The sequence below is a fragment of the Chironomus tepperi genome, unplaced genomic scaffold, assembly GCF_022539635.2.
Source record: "Chironomus tepperi strain 1889 unplaced genomic scaffold, CSIRO-AGI_Ctep_v1 contig_359, whole genome shotgun sequence".
Lineage (NCBI taxonomy): Eukaryota > Metazoa > Arthropoda > Insecta > Diptera > Chironomidae > Chironomus > Chironomus tepperi.
Genome location: NW_027226481.1, coordinates 3,374,313 through 3,389,187, shown reverse-complemented (window position 1 = coordinate 3,389,187; position 14,875 = coordinate 3,374,313). Strand labels below are relative to the sequence as shown.

The window sequence follows — 14,875 nt, the reverse complement described above, 5'->3', positions numbered from 1 at the left end:
GCCAAGATGACTGATTTTCGATCGATTAACTAATTTGTGATATTCAGGTAAGTCTTCAAATGTACCTTACCACCCACCTCTGCTAAAAGAAACCAATTTTCATCATCTTCAAGCACACCTAAGATAAATAATTTCTAAAAATAACGAATACTTCCTCCTCATCACTGCCAATGAAGCATAATTAAGAGTAGCAACCATAAAAAAGAAACAAACTTATATGCTGTACTGTTCTGTGTCTGTGTAAAAAAAGGAATTAATCATAAAGTATACAGAAAGAAGCAAAGTCACACATGACTGTGAAAAAAAAAATGACAGTCAAAATTAATTAAAATGAATGTGCAGAAAATGGCAGATGATGTTTTTCGGAACTGAAACTTAATTCGAATTTATAAGTTTTTTCTGAGCTCTTAAAATTGAGCGATGAAAAAAATATTTACTAATTTTAATTTTAAGTTCCTCTTTTTTGAATTGCATGTTGGAAATTGAATATATTTAATTAACAACATTTAATTATTCAACAATTTTTAATTTTTATTTTGATTATTCTTTTTATTACAGAATGAATTTTAATGAATATTAATCATTATTTTTGTTTCAGAAATTTAAGGTAAATGATGTCAATTGACGATGGAAAAGTTTTTTTTATACATTAATGTTTATTAATGAGTTTCGGAAATGTTAATTTGGAAGCTGAAGTTGTAGTTGAAGATTTATTTTGGAAATATTGGGAAAATATTGAGATTTTTCCAGTTTAAAATGGAATTTTAAGGATTTTAAAGAATTTTTGAATCTTAAATGTTTTTTTGTTTTGAGAATTATAAATTCAAAATTTTAATTCTTTTAATAATTGATTTTTTTAAATAATCTGAGATTTTTAAATAATACAAATTTTTTTAAAAATCTTAAAAAGTCAGAATATGAGATTGATTAGTATTGGAAAATTGAAAAATTTTAAAATTTGAAGGAATTCAAAATTTAAATTTGCAAAAGAAATTGATTTTGATTTTGATTTTAAATTGAAAATTTGAAAATTTTACAATCTAAAATTTTAATTTTTAAAGGAATAGGAAAACGAAATGAAATTTTTCCTTAAATTAAAAAGATTACAATTGAAAGTTAATTTTAATTTCAGAAAACTTTTGAATTTTAAAAATTTAACTTTTTTTTTTTTTCTAAAATTCGAGTTGATTTTCAAAATTTTCAAGGAAATTTAAATCTCTAATTTGCCTTTGAACCCTTAAAACATTTAAGTTGCAACTCGTAATAACTTATTTCAAATTTCTTAGTAAATTGATGTAACTTGATAGATTCAAATTATGTTTTTCATATTGTGCAGCCTTAAAACTCGCAAAAATATTTCATCCCTCAATCCACACCTTTCAAACAAACCCACTCATCATCAGCAAAAAAAGACAAAAGTCAACAAAAAAAATTGTCAGCTCTGCTTGCAAAAATATCAAGTTTCAGACAAAAAAAACCTTTTTTTTTGTTGATCCTCAAGCTTTCGTGCCTTATTTTTCATGTGAAGTGATGCAAACGAGATGAATGAAATTTAAGTTGTTAATTAAACACTTTTGCGCTTTTTCAACATTAAGTAAACATTCACAAATGAGAAATACAAAATATCCTTGAACTTTTCACATTCATGCTCGGTTCTGAAAATTAAAAATAATCAGTATTTTAATTGGTAATTTGACAGGTATTTATTTTGATGATTGAAGTGGAAATTTGAAGCTGATGACAAGCTTAAGGGATCAAAAAAAAAAGTCAAAGGAAAATATTTTCGAAAAATGTCAAAAGGAAAAAAGCTCAAAAAATCATCAAAGAAATAGTTAATCAAAAACTTCACAAGAAAATATTATTTTTCACTTCAAAAACCCCTAAAATTAATGAAAGACTTCAACTTTTCAACAAAGTTAATTAGCACTGCTAAGTCTTCTATATTTTACAATATTTCTCGTCTATCTTAGGTAAAAAAAAAACTTTTACAAAACATGCACACTTCATCTTGTTTCTTTACAATTTACATTAAAGCTTCTTATTTCATTCAATTTATGTAATAGTTGAAAGGTGAGTTTATAGTGAATAAAATAGTTTTTTTTATGAGATGCAAGAAAAAGTTTTTCTTATGAAAGAGAAGGGAAGGTGTAGATGCAAACTAATAGGGGTTGTATGTGAATTAAGTACGGGAAAAGTTTGGAACCGATACTTAATTACTTGTTTTTCTAGTCAATTAAGATCGATAGTCTCTCTTATAAAAGCAACTCAAATGTAGAGGCACTGTCACGGAGCTTTGAAGGCTCCACAAAAGCTCTTTCAATAACAATAAATGGAAACCATCTAAATTTGACAGTCCTATCGATGTCACAACAAGATTTGCCTAATTTTAGCTCAATAACGGGCTTCTGTTTACCGAATTTTTGATGCGAAATGCAATATTATCTCTTATGATATCCTCCTTCTAAGAATTCTTTGGTCCTCTAGGTGAAAATGACCAATTATCTTGTATAACGAAACTTGATGCTTCTTATAATTGAGTGCTTTAATTTATAAAACATTTATCAAATTCTTTATTTGAAAGTTCAACTTCAAAATTTCATTCAGTTGACTAAAATCACGTTTTTGTGACATAAAAGAGTTAACACATATTTGATCTAATTTCCAGTATCAAATACCTTTTAAATGCCATTAGTAGGTGCTCTTAAAAAATTTATCAATTTTGATCTTTAGTTTCTTCAATTTCTTTTCAAAATTGTCTAATCCGAAAAGCACAACGGGGTCATTAGGACTCCCCTAAGTCACCATATTAACGGCAAAACACAAAATTGCCTTGACAGCTTCGTATCGTCTAATTTTGATCCATTTTTACGGCAAAAAATTCAATTTGTTGCATTGTGTCGCTCAAAAAATAAATAAATCTTAAAAATTGCACTAATTGTGTCCAAATTTCCGATAAGTTCTAAACCATCTTCTGACTCCTTCAAAATATTCTATCAGAATTACCAAACTTTTTCCTACAACTTTTCACCATTCAAAAACCTCAAAACATAATAATAAGAATATTCTTTTACCTCAAAAAGATTGTCGAACAAAATTATTAACATGGAATGCTTTCTGATGGTTTTTTATTCAAGATTCAGTAAAAGCTTCTCGAAAAACTTTTTTTCATGAGATTTTACAACAAAAAAAGAATTATAAATTGTTAATAATCCAATTTCAATTGAATAGAAAATGTTTGGTGCATATTGAACAATTTTCATTCTTAAGAGTTTTTGCTGAAGTTTGAGTTTAATTTCAAAAGGAGTTTTTTAAACATATTTTTGAAGTTGCAAATTTGAAAGAATTGAAAAACAAGATTTTTAAGTTGTAAATTGTGCATCATTGGAGCATTCTGTAAAATTATGATAAAAAAAATTGAATTCAATTAAATTATAAATTTAGATTTAACTTTTGAAATTTTTGAAACTTTGTATTTTGTTAGGAAATTAAAAGTTTATTCAAAATATTTTCAAGCTTCTTTATTAAAATTATAAATAAATTTACATGCATAAAATAAATTTAATTCTTTTTTTCTAGAAAAATCAGGATTATAAAACTTGAATTTGAGTTTCTATCGTCATAAAACTTTTAAATAAATTGAAATAATATAAATATTTTAAAAATAAACTTTTTGCAATTTTTAATTTATGCAAAAGTTGAAAATACAATTTTTCAAATTTCTAATTTATACAAAAATTAAAAAAAACTCCAAAAACTTTGCAAAAAAAGTAAAACTTTAAAAATAATTAAATTAAATTTTTACAACTTAACAATTTCTCAATTTATCATCAAAATCCCAGGACTATGTTGTACATCGTTTAATTTACAACAAACAATATGTGCTCTGTCAACCATTTTTACAGCACTCACCATATCAACAGCTACCAAATTTCAGCACTACTGAAAAATTTTTTCTTTATTAAAAAATATGAAAAATAAAAAATAAAAAAAATCCATCGATAATTTTCAACCACAATCGACATCATTTACCTCAAATTTTTATATCTATAGATTTTATAATACACCATAAAAAAAAAAAAATATTTTAATTTATTGATAATAAGCCGCATTTTTGTTACCGATTATTACTGTTGTCATTATTTTTAATCACATAATACATAGAGTCTATTGATAAAAAAAATATACTTTTTTTAGTTTCACAATATTTAAATTAAAAAAAACATACAAAATGCGGGTTATTTTGAGAACAATTGTATTCTAATCTTTTGAATTTTATACCTTTTTCCTGCTTCTCCCTCCTCGATAAAAATGATTTAAAAAAACTTTTTGTTCTATTGCGGACAAACCACAAAATAATTCACAAAAAAAAATCTCACACATAAATACACAAACATAAAAAATTTAAAAAAATCTGTATGAAAATCACAACAGTCGTGTTTCGGTGCTGAGAGGACAAGTCGTCACGTCACAGGGATTAGGCATTGTCGGTGTACGAGTGTCTGTTGATAGAGATTCACGTTTTGGTTTCACATTGACCAGACAAGGTGGATGGTGAGTATTTTTTTTGTATGAATAAGGATCATTACGCAAGCATATTATAATACAATGCAGCACACAATGATCTCATCTATGTCTATGTACCTCAAACTACACAAAAATTCTCATTTTAAATTCTCTTTTTTTTACTCCATTTTCTAAACTATCAGGTTTGACGTAATGGTTAATGGCGGTGGTGCAATTACGTTGCAATTTCAACGTTCACCTTTCCGGCCCATGACTCGAACTGTGTTTGTCCCATGGAATCAAGTAAATTATCATTGTCATTGTATTTTTAGTAGAAGATTTTTTTTTTTTGCTCTTCATGCATAAGCTTGAAAGTTGATTGGAAGTTCTTGGTTTGGTTGTGCATATGGCGCATTTGGTGCATTTGCAGGTGTTTATATAATGATTCTGAATGAATTAGACCTGACTCACCTTCGACATGAATAGCACAGCGTTACCAAGGCACCGATACATCGTCGTATCAACAGTAAGCCTCAATGGTTGATTATGACGATTTTTACAGCCCAAAATGAGGTTTGCCGCATTATAGCACTCAAGTGAGCTCTGGAAAATTCAATAATCAAACTAACCAACGATGCCGAGATCCAGCCAGACAATCCTCATCCCCAAGCAAACCCATTTTCATCCATTAACTTCTTCAAAAAATCTGCTACTCACAAATTTTTAGTGTAATGCTGAGATTGAATATATTTTCAATGGCTTTATAACAAAATGCACCATTAGTGTTTTATGCAGCATGATGATGATGATGTTGCATAAAAAAGATTTTTTTTATCTGAACGATTTTGTCGATGGTTCTAGATACAACAAGAGTATGGGGTTTGCTACAAAATCTATAGAATATATAGTTTTTTTATTTCTATCGATGCATGATGATACAATAGTTCGATGAATGAGAGGAAATGGATGGTTTGATGTGAAGTTAGCATTGAGTTGGTGGTCAATGGGATTTTTAATGGATTTTTAAGGCTTTTTTGAATTGTAATGAAATGACAGTTTGAAGACTTAAGTTGCACTTGAAGCGGCACTTCAGATTTTCAGCAATGCTGCAGTTGAACTCAAAGCGAAGCTTCAGAAAATTTGGAAGCAAAAATTAAATCAAAGCTTTTGTGGAACTTGAGCTTGAAACGCTTGAAGCGACGCATCAGTCAAAATTTAAATCGAAGCTTTAGGTTGACTAGATGCAAAGCTTTGATTGCGTTTGCAGCAAAGCTTTAATTGAATTTATCGCGACACTTTAGATAAACCTAAAGCAAAACTTTTATCAATCTTAAAGCAAAGCTTGAGTCAAAATTGAATCGAAATTACAGCAAATATATTGAAGCAACGCTTTAGTCAAGTGTAGAGCAATGCTTCATCAACCTAATTTCAAACCCGATACTAACTTCCAACAAGAACTTTCATCAATACAGCAAAAAAATTTCAACTCCAAAAAAAAATCATCAATGATTTTCCATTTTTTCACCATAAAAACTATATATTTTTTGTAGATGCTTGTCTTACCGCCTCTGTTAATGCATCTCGTCGATGAAGATAACAGCATAAAGCCAAAATTGGGAAAGAGCATGACATTTAGTTTCTTAAACTCAATCTCATACTCATTCATCGAGAAGAATTCAACCGTTAAAGATAAGACAACGTGCAAGGATCATGATCATGAGTTATTGAAGCCACATTTGACGAGTACATGGATGCCAAATGCAATTGGTTCAATGTCTGGAAAGTCTGTAATATTTGCAGAAGCTGAGGTAAAAAAAAAAATGACAATTTAAAAAAAATTAATTAATTAATTTTTTATCTGTTCATGTTTTTCAGATTGTACAAGAATCAGTACAAATTCCAGGCTCAAGTCTATATCTAACATATCAATCATCAAAAGTACCCGGATATTCAAGTATTGTACGAATGAAATTGACGGGCGATAAAATTCCATCAACTCTCACCCTCGTTCATATTGGTATAGAAATTGAGGGTTCATTGCATGTCAAAACATATGAAGCTGATCCAAATATTGAGCATACATTCGCATGGAATAAACGTAATGTATACAAGCAAAAAGTTTATGGTGCAGCAATAGCAAGAATTTCAATTGGTTATGAGCATTCGACATGTGATGATATTGTATGGGAGACACAAACAGCAAAATTGCAGGGCTTTGATGTTGATATATCGGATATTGGTGGATGGGGATTGAATATTCATCATCAATATAATTTCAATGAGGGAATTTTACAAAAAGGTGATGGATCAACATTACATTTAAAGGAGTATCCAAAAGTTGTACGTTCTGTGATGGGAGTAAGACAGCAACAAAGACCATTAAATTGTCGTGATAAATGTAATGGAGTGGCAAAAGACAGCAAATTGTTGACGCCCGTTGCATTAGCATCAGGACCTGATGGTAGCTTATATGTTGGTGATTTTAATTTAGTCAGACGAATCATGACAGATGGAAATGTAATTACAATTGCTCAACTCAGTGCAACACAAGTGTCATATCAATATTATCTATGTGTATCACCGGCTGATGGACATCTGTACATATCTGATCCAGAGAAGCATCAAGTTTTGAAAATTTTATATCTTATGAATGTCACAGATCCATCATCGAATATGGAACCAGTTGTTGGTAGTGGACAGAGATGTATACCAGGAGATGATGAGAATTGTGGTGATGGTGGACCTGCTAAATTGGCTAGACTTTCGCATCCAAAAGGCATTACAATTTCTGCTGACCGCACGATGTTTATTGCTGATGGAACTAATATTCGATCAGTTGACGATAAAGGACTTATTCACACATTAATTGGACATCATGGTCATCATAATCATTGGAGTCCAATTCCTTGTAAAGGTGCACTTTTCGCAAATGACGTTCAACTTCAATGGCCAACAAGTCTCGCACTTAGTCCACTTGATGGAAGTCTTCACTTCACTGACGACCGACTAGTTTTGAAACTTACTTCTGACATGAAGATTAAGGTTGTTGCTGGAACTCCATTACATTGCAATATCAACGCAACTTATGATGAGGCAGCTCTTGGAACTGTTTTGGCTATTGCATTCTCACCAACTGGAGATTTATTCATTGCTGACAGTGACTCGAGACGTGTCAATTTGATTAGAATGCTTGATACATCTGGAAATATGAAGATATTCGCTGGACAGCCTGATGTGTTGTAAGTAGACTTTTTTAAATGAATTTTTATGTTTCTTTAGTGACTTAAGCATGTCAATGTGCCTTAAAATGCTCAAAATTCAATCAACTAAACTAAAATTTTCCTAATTTTATCTATTCCCATCTAGAATCTCCAACTGCAAATGTCCAACATTCAAGAAGTCACAATCAATCACCAACGCCGGGAACCAACCACCATGCTTATGTCCCAACTCAAAATCAATCGATGTAAAGAGTAACATGTCAATGTCAAGCAACACCAGATTCCTAGCAATCTCAGCAATGGCAGTAACACAAGATAATGTCCTTAATGTTGCTGATAAGACATACTTACAAATTTTATCACTTCAACATTATTTGCCAGCATCAGATCGTAGCTTTGAATATCACATACCATATCCATCATGTAATGAAATTTATGTCTTTAATCGTTTCGGTCAACATATCGCGACAAAAGACTTCTCAACAGGCAAAACAATTTATACATTCTTATATTCAAAAAATACAAGTTTTGGAAAATTATCAACAGTCACGGACAGTATGGGTAATAAGATTCAATTCCTTCGTGATTACAGTAATTTAGTTACATCAATCGAAAACACGCAAGACTATAAAGCAGAACTAAAATTCTCATCAAATGGCTATTTAATTCGTGTAACAGAAAAAGGAAAATCACAAATATCATTCGATTATGATGAGAATGGATTAATGTTAAGTCGTTCAGGTAATGGTGAAACATTCATCTATCAATATAATGAATTTGGACGTGTTAAGAGTGTCATTTTACCAAGCGGTGAACAACTCGAAATTACATCAAAATTAAACATTGAATATGGACTTGAGGTTGAAATAAAATCACGAATTCCATCACTCTTCTCACAAATACCAGCAAATGTGACCAGCTTGAAAATGAATGGTGGCATTAAGACATTTGCCATGGAACGTGGCAATCAAATGCTTAGAGCATCAATTAATATTAACAATAATTCATTTGCCATAGCTGAAAATGAGAAGGTGCTGTTCGAGTCATCGGCCATATCACGACATCCATCACTCGAGAAATCACTGACAATTGAAGCTGAAATGTTACCAATGTGGTCACATCAAAATCTTTTTATGAATGATGATGTTAATCGAATGTTCATGACATACAGTATGTCAACGGAGGATCCACGTAATCCACAACAGGTGTTGGTTCGTGAAATATGGATTAATAATACACGTACATTGGGACTCAAGTATGAATATTCAAGAAATGTTGAACAATTTTATGATCGTGACCAAATTACAATATTAAGTGTTACATATAATAGTATTGGACTTCCAATATCATATCAACCGACTAATGGATACGCATTTAATATTACTTATGATAGATTTAATCGAATGGAAGGTTGGAATTGGGGACCATCAGAATTAAAATTCAGCTATGAACGTCATGGTTTACTTTCGGAAATTTCATCGCAACAAGATGGAATTATATCGTATATTTATAATGACAATAATTTATTATCGGAAATAGGATTGGCAAGTCAACGTAAGTTTAATATGGGATATGATGCGGATGGTGGATTGAAGACGGTTCAATTGCCGACTGGCACAAAACACGTGTTTGATTTACAAAGGTCAATTGGATTTATTCGGTACACATACACACCGCCTGGTAGCACAAAGCCATATCTTCAACATTACTCATATTCTGGTGCATTACTTCAGACAATTTATCCTGGTGATGGTGCCAGAATCGTTTATAGATACAATGCACAAGGACAATTATCAGAAATTGTTCATGGTGAAGGAAAGAGTGAATTTACGTATAATAATGAAAATGGAATGCCAAATACTGTAGCACATACTGAACGCGATCTTGAGTATCGATGGGATTTCGAGTATAATGGAGCATTATTGACTGAGGAACGAATCGATTTCAATGCAAAGACTGGATTAAGTAATGCTAAATTTACGTATGAATATGACTCAAATTTCCGTCTGATTTCAACACAAGGACGTATTGGTGGACAGAACCTGCCTGGCATTACATTCTTGTACAGCATTAAAAGTGGCAATTTAGAACAGATTTCACAGTTTAAAATCACACATCCAAAGACAAATACAACAAATGTTTACGATGGTACAGCAACATTCACAAGAACTGTCGATGGACGTTATCTAGAAACTGAAATGACTGTCTATATCCACCGCATGCAAGTCTTCAAGATGGAATTCATGCACGATATTCATGGTAGAATAACACAAACAAAAATGTTCACAAGAAGTGTCGGTGTCACAAACTTCTCAAATATTAAGAACTATACTTATGACTGTGATGGTCAGTTGATTGGTGTCGATGCACAAGAGCCATGGGGCTTCCGATATGATGATAATGGAAATATGTTGGCACTTTCATATCGTGGTAATAATATTCCTATGGAGTACAACACAATGGATCGAATCACTAAATTTGGTGAGAATTTCTATAAATATGATGACCAAGGACATATTGTCCAAAATGCACGTGAAGAAAAGTTCCATTACAGTACACAAGGATTGCTCATTCGTGCAACAAAGAAAGGCAGATTCGATGTCCGTTACTTCTATGACCACATGAATCGTCTAGTTGTACGTAAAGACAATGTAAATAATGTCACTCAGTTCTTCTACAATAATCAAGAACGTCCATATGAAATTTCACAAATTTATTCACCACGTGATAACAAATTAATGTCACTTTATTACGACGATCGAGGTCATTTGATATTTGTTCAGACATTCAGGAATAAGTACTATATAGCCACAGATCAGTGCGGTACACCTGTAATGGTGTTCAATCAGTATGGTGAAGGTATTAGGGAGATGATGAGGTCACCATTCGGACATATTGTCTATGATTCGAATCCATACTTGTATTTGCCGATTGACTTCTGTGGTGGAGTTTTGGATCCGGTAAGTTGATGATTCTTAGGGATTTTTGAGGCTCAATTAGTGCAATTCCCCTAAATCATAGCAATTTGTCACTAAAATATTATTCTAATTTTCCTATTTCTTTTCTTCCTCAAAATTCAGGCCACATCACTCGTTCACATGCCAAATGGAAAAGTTTACGACCCACTCGTTGGCCTGTGGATGACACCACAATGGGAAAATACATTTGAAAGAATTCCAAATCCAACAAAACTTCATCAATATCGTTTCAATGGAAATGACCCTGTAAATGCAAAAGTCAACCGTAAACCACCATCATCGACGATGGAATGGCTTAATGCAATTGGCTATAAAATTGACAGTATGGCGCCACAATTCAATGATGATTTATGGAATGTTCCATCACCATTTGATGTACAAAAGGAGAATTTCGTTCATCATGGTGGATTAACGATTGCATCAGGATTCTTATCGCATCTCAAGGAGCGTCGATTAACGAGTCAAGAGAACTTTGAGACATCAAAAGATTCTGAATTGCGATCAAATTCATCACCATTTAGTCAATTAAGAGTTGGTTCATCAGCCGATCCAGCATTTGGTAAAGGCATCGTTGTTACAAGGACATTGGAAGGTCAAGCAATTGTGTCAAGTGTACCAGCAGCTAATGCCATTTATCGTGACGTCTATACATCAGTATTCAACCGTACATTATTGTTGCCATTTACTTTCATTATTCACAATTCACTTCATGATGTTTTCCATTTTGTAAAAGAAGATTCATGGCGATCGAGTGAGGATAGACAGCAATTAAAGCGTCTACAGGGACAAGTTAATACAACATTCCATGATGTAGTCAATAAGGAGAATTCAAGTGGCAATAATAATTATTTAGATGTTAAAATTCATGGTACACATGCAATTATTAATCTACGATATGGTACGACAGTTGAAAAAGAGAAGATAAGATTGATGCATCATGCAAAATTGCAAGCAGTAAGGAAGGCATGGACACGTGAAAAAGAATTACTTGCTGATGGACTGTTAACATCAACCGAATGGAATCAAGCTGATATGGATGAGATATTAAAGCAGGGCTACTCAAATTATTATGATTGTCAATATATTCATGATGTTAACATGTATCCTGAACTGTCTGAGGATCCATACAATATTAGATTTGTAAAGAAAAAATTTAATCAAAGTAAGAAGCGACGACGACGAGAATCGAATAATGAAACAGAATCAAACGAATTTGACAGTTGAATTAAATGAAAAAAAAAAATAATAAATCCGATTATATTCAATTAAAATTTATTTTGTAGAATATAAAAAAAGAAATTCTTTCTCATCAGCGTCTTAATTTAAATTGAGACGGAAAAGCTCGAATTTCGCTCTATGGTGCGAAATAAAAAAATTAAATTGAGATAATTAAAAGGAAGGAAAAAAAATAATTTTCAGCGAGAATCAAAGGAAAAAAAAAAATACTGGAAAGATTTTATTTTTTAATTAAACGCTTATTAAATGTTAAAAATAACAGTATGAATTAAGGCACGACGAATGGAAGCTTTTACGAATTAATTTAATTTACTTGGGATATAGACATTGGAGGATGAAAAGAAAGGTAATTTAAATGAGGGAAATTTGTGCTTTTTTTGGTGGGGGTTTTGGGGTGGATTTGTTGGAATGATTTAGAGGTTTTTTGAGATTTTGAATTTGAAATTCTGATTTTAAATCTTGAAAATTGAAGAAATTTCCAAAAAAAAAATTTAAATTTTGAAATTTAGTGAAATTCTAATAGAGTTTGAAATTTCAAAAAACTTAAAAATTTCAAAAGTTTTTGAAATTTAAAGTTTATTGAAATTTTGAAAATTTAAAAAATTATTGAAATATTAAAAATTGTTGAATTTCAAAAACTATTGAAATTATTGAAATTTTGAAAATTATTGAAATTTTGAAAATTATTGAAATTTTGAAATTTATTAAAATTTTAAATTCTTTTCAAGAATTAAGAATTTTCAAAATTTCTATTAGAAATTTTTGAACTTTAAATAAATTTTTTTTAAATTATTGAAATTAGATTCACTTCAAAACTCTTCCCAAAACCCACAAAAATAATTGATGATAATAATTAGTCAATGACAAAAAAGGTACGAAAGAATGTGAGAATGTTGTAAAAATTTAAATAATAATCTTTCATATTGTGCGTGAAAGTAAGCATGAATAGAATGACACAAAAAACTGTAACTGTTTTTATATCCCTGGAAAAAAAAATTGTAATGATTGTGTATGCAAAAAAATAGACGTGGGTGTAAATTTAATGAAATAAACAATAACAAAATGGATACGATTCATAATGTGGAGTTCTGTAGAATTAATTCAAATATCTGCAATATGGATCGGAATTCAAATAAATTATGGAAAAAATATAAAAAGTTTAAGATTAAAAAACAAATAAATAAGTTTAGTTACTGGAAAAAAATGAAGGTTTAGGGATTCGGATTTGTGTAATAAATTTTCTCAATTAACAATTTTTTTAAATTTTTGAAAAAAGGAAATAAATTTCAATAAATAGCACAAAATGCTAAGAATTTAAGAAAAGTCGATTGAAAATTTCCTTCAAAAATTAAATTTTGAAACATTTTTGTCAAATTTTTAATTTCAAAGAAAATTTAAATGTTTCTAAAAAATTTTCAAAAAATCTCCCGACCTAAAAAAATCCAAAAAAAAAAAAAATCTACCAAAAATTGTAAAAATAAATTGAATAACTTTTGTATCATAGTAAATCGTAATGAATTAATAATTATTATTAAATATATTACTTATTGTTGTTATTATCAATATCTATGTTCCTTCATGGCTCTCTCTTAATCGAGATAATAGCGCTAAAAATCCACACAACAATTATTAATTATAAATGATAAAAAAAAAAACTACTCAATGATCCTTCCATGCAGAACACAAAAAAAATATGTAAGATGAAAAATTTGAATAAAAAAACGATACAAAAAACTTTATAAATAGCATAAATGGGGTAAAATATTATTAGAAAATATAGAGAGATATTAAGTGAGAATTTTTTGATTTTGGTGTTCGAGATAGGTTAATGTGATTTGGAAATGGACAAAATTGGAAAATTTTAGAATTTTAAGATATTTCAAACATTTAAAAAACATTCAAAAAACTATCAAAAGCTTAAAAAATCCAAAAAAAAGCTCAAAAAATCATGGAAGTTTTTAAAAAATTATAAAAAGCTTTTAAAGATGCAAAATAGACTTCAAAAATTCAAAAAAGATTTTAAAATTTTCATTGAAGCTTTTAAAAATTTGGAAAAAGTTTCTTAAGATCCAAAAAAATATTTCCAAAATTCATAAAGTTGGTCAAAATTTCAAAAAAAAAAAAAAGCTTTTAAAAATTCAAAAAATTGTCAGAGATTTAAAAAAAGCTTGCAAAATTTAAATAAAGCTTTCAAAAAGTTCTTAGAAATTTAAAAAACCTTTCAAAAATTCAAAAAATTGTGAAAGTTTTATAAAAGCTTTTAAAATTTAAATGAAGCTTTCAAAAAATTATCAAGAATCTAAAAAAACTTCCAAGAATTCAAAAAAGATTTCAAATATTCAAAATTTGCAAATTAAAAAATTTCTAAAAAGCTTAAAAAACTTCAATCTCAAAACCATTTCTAATCCAAAAAATTCTCTCGAACCACCAACAGAATTAATTTGTTTTCATATTTTTTTCCGCAAATTTACTCCCTAATGATTGTAATTAATGGAGAACATTATCGTCTTCATTCATGTTCTTGTTATTAATTTTCTTATTTATTGCATTCAACGACGCTTCTGTTTTTCATTCAAACATCTTTGTTCGATTTATTTTGATCTCAATTTTAAATTTGTTTACTTCTTTCTTCATTATTAAGTTATTAAACTCTTTTTGTTTTAATTGTGATATATTATGTAAGACTGGGTATAAGATATAAATAAAATATGGAAAAACATTAATAAAAGGACATAAAAATTTGTAAATTTAAAAATCCAAATGATGATAAAAAAGCCGAAACCAAAAAAGAAAGAAAATTAAGATGACAAAAAAGAAATAAATTTGAACATATTGTAAATAGCGAAAAAAAAAGTATCTATAATAAATATTTTGTAATTAATCAAAAATACATATGAGACATTTTATTTCACATTTTACTATCATTAATCAATTTTC

At 29.6% G+C, this 14,875-nt stretch overlaps 1 protein-coding gene across 5 annotated transcripts in view; it reads left to right on the top strand.

The window, feature by feature from the left end:
* Positions 1-14,828, top strand: part of LOC139094911 (teneurin-a-like) — a 246,051-nt gene extending 231,223 nt beyond the window's left edge. For all 5 annotated transcript variants that reach the window (XM_070646145.1, XM_070646144.1, XM_070646146.1 and 2 more), the window contains 6 exons: positions 4,432-4,551; positions 4,707-4,806; positions 6,054-6,311; positions 6,379-7,742; positions 7,870-10,684; positions 10,805-14,828. In XM_070646145.1, the coding sequence (XP_070502246.1) occupies positions 4,432-4,551; positions 4,707-4,806; positions 6,054-6,311; positions 6,379-7,742; positions 7,870-10,684; positions 10,805-11,926 (5,779 nt within the window). In that variant the 3' untranslated portion in view covers positions 11,927-14,828. The remainder of the gene's footprint in view (positions 1-4,431; positions 4,552-4,706; positions 4,807-6,053; positions 6,312-6,378; positions 7,743-7,869; positions 10,685-10,804) is intronic.
* Positions 14,829-14,875: the final 47 nt, after the last annotated feature.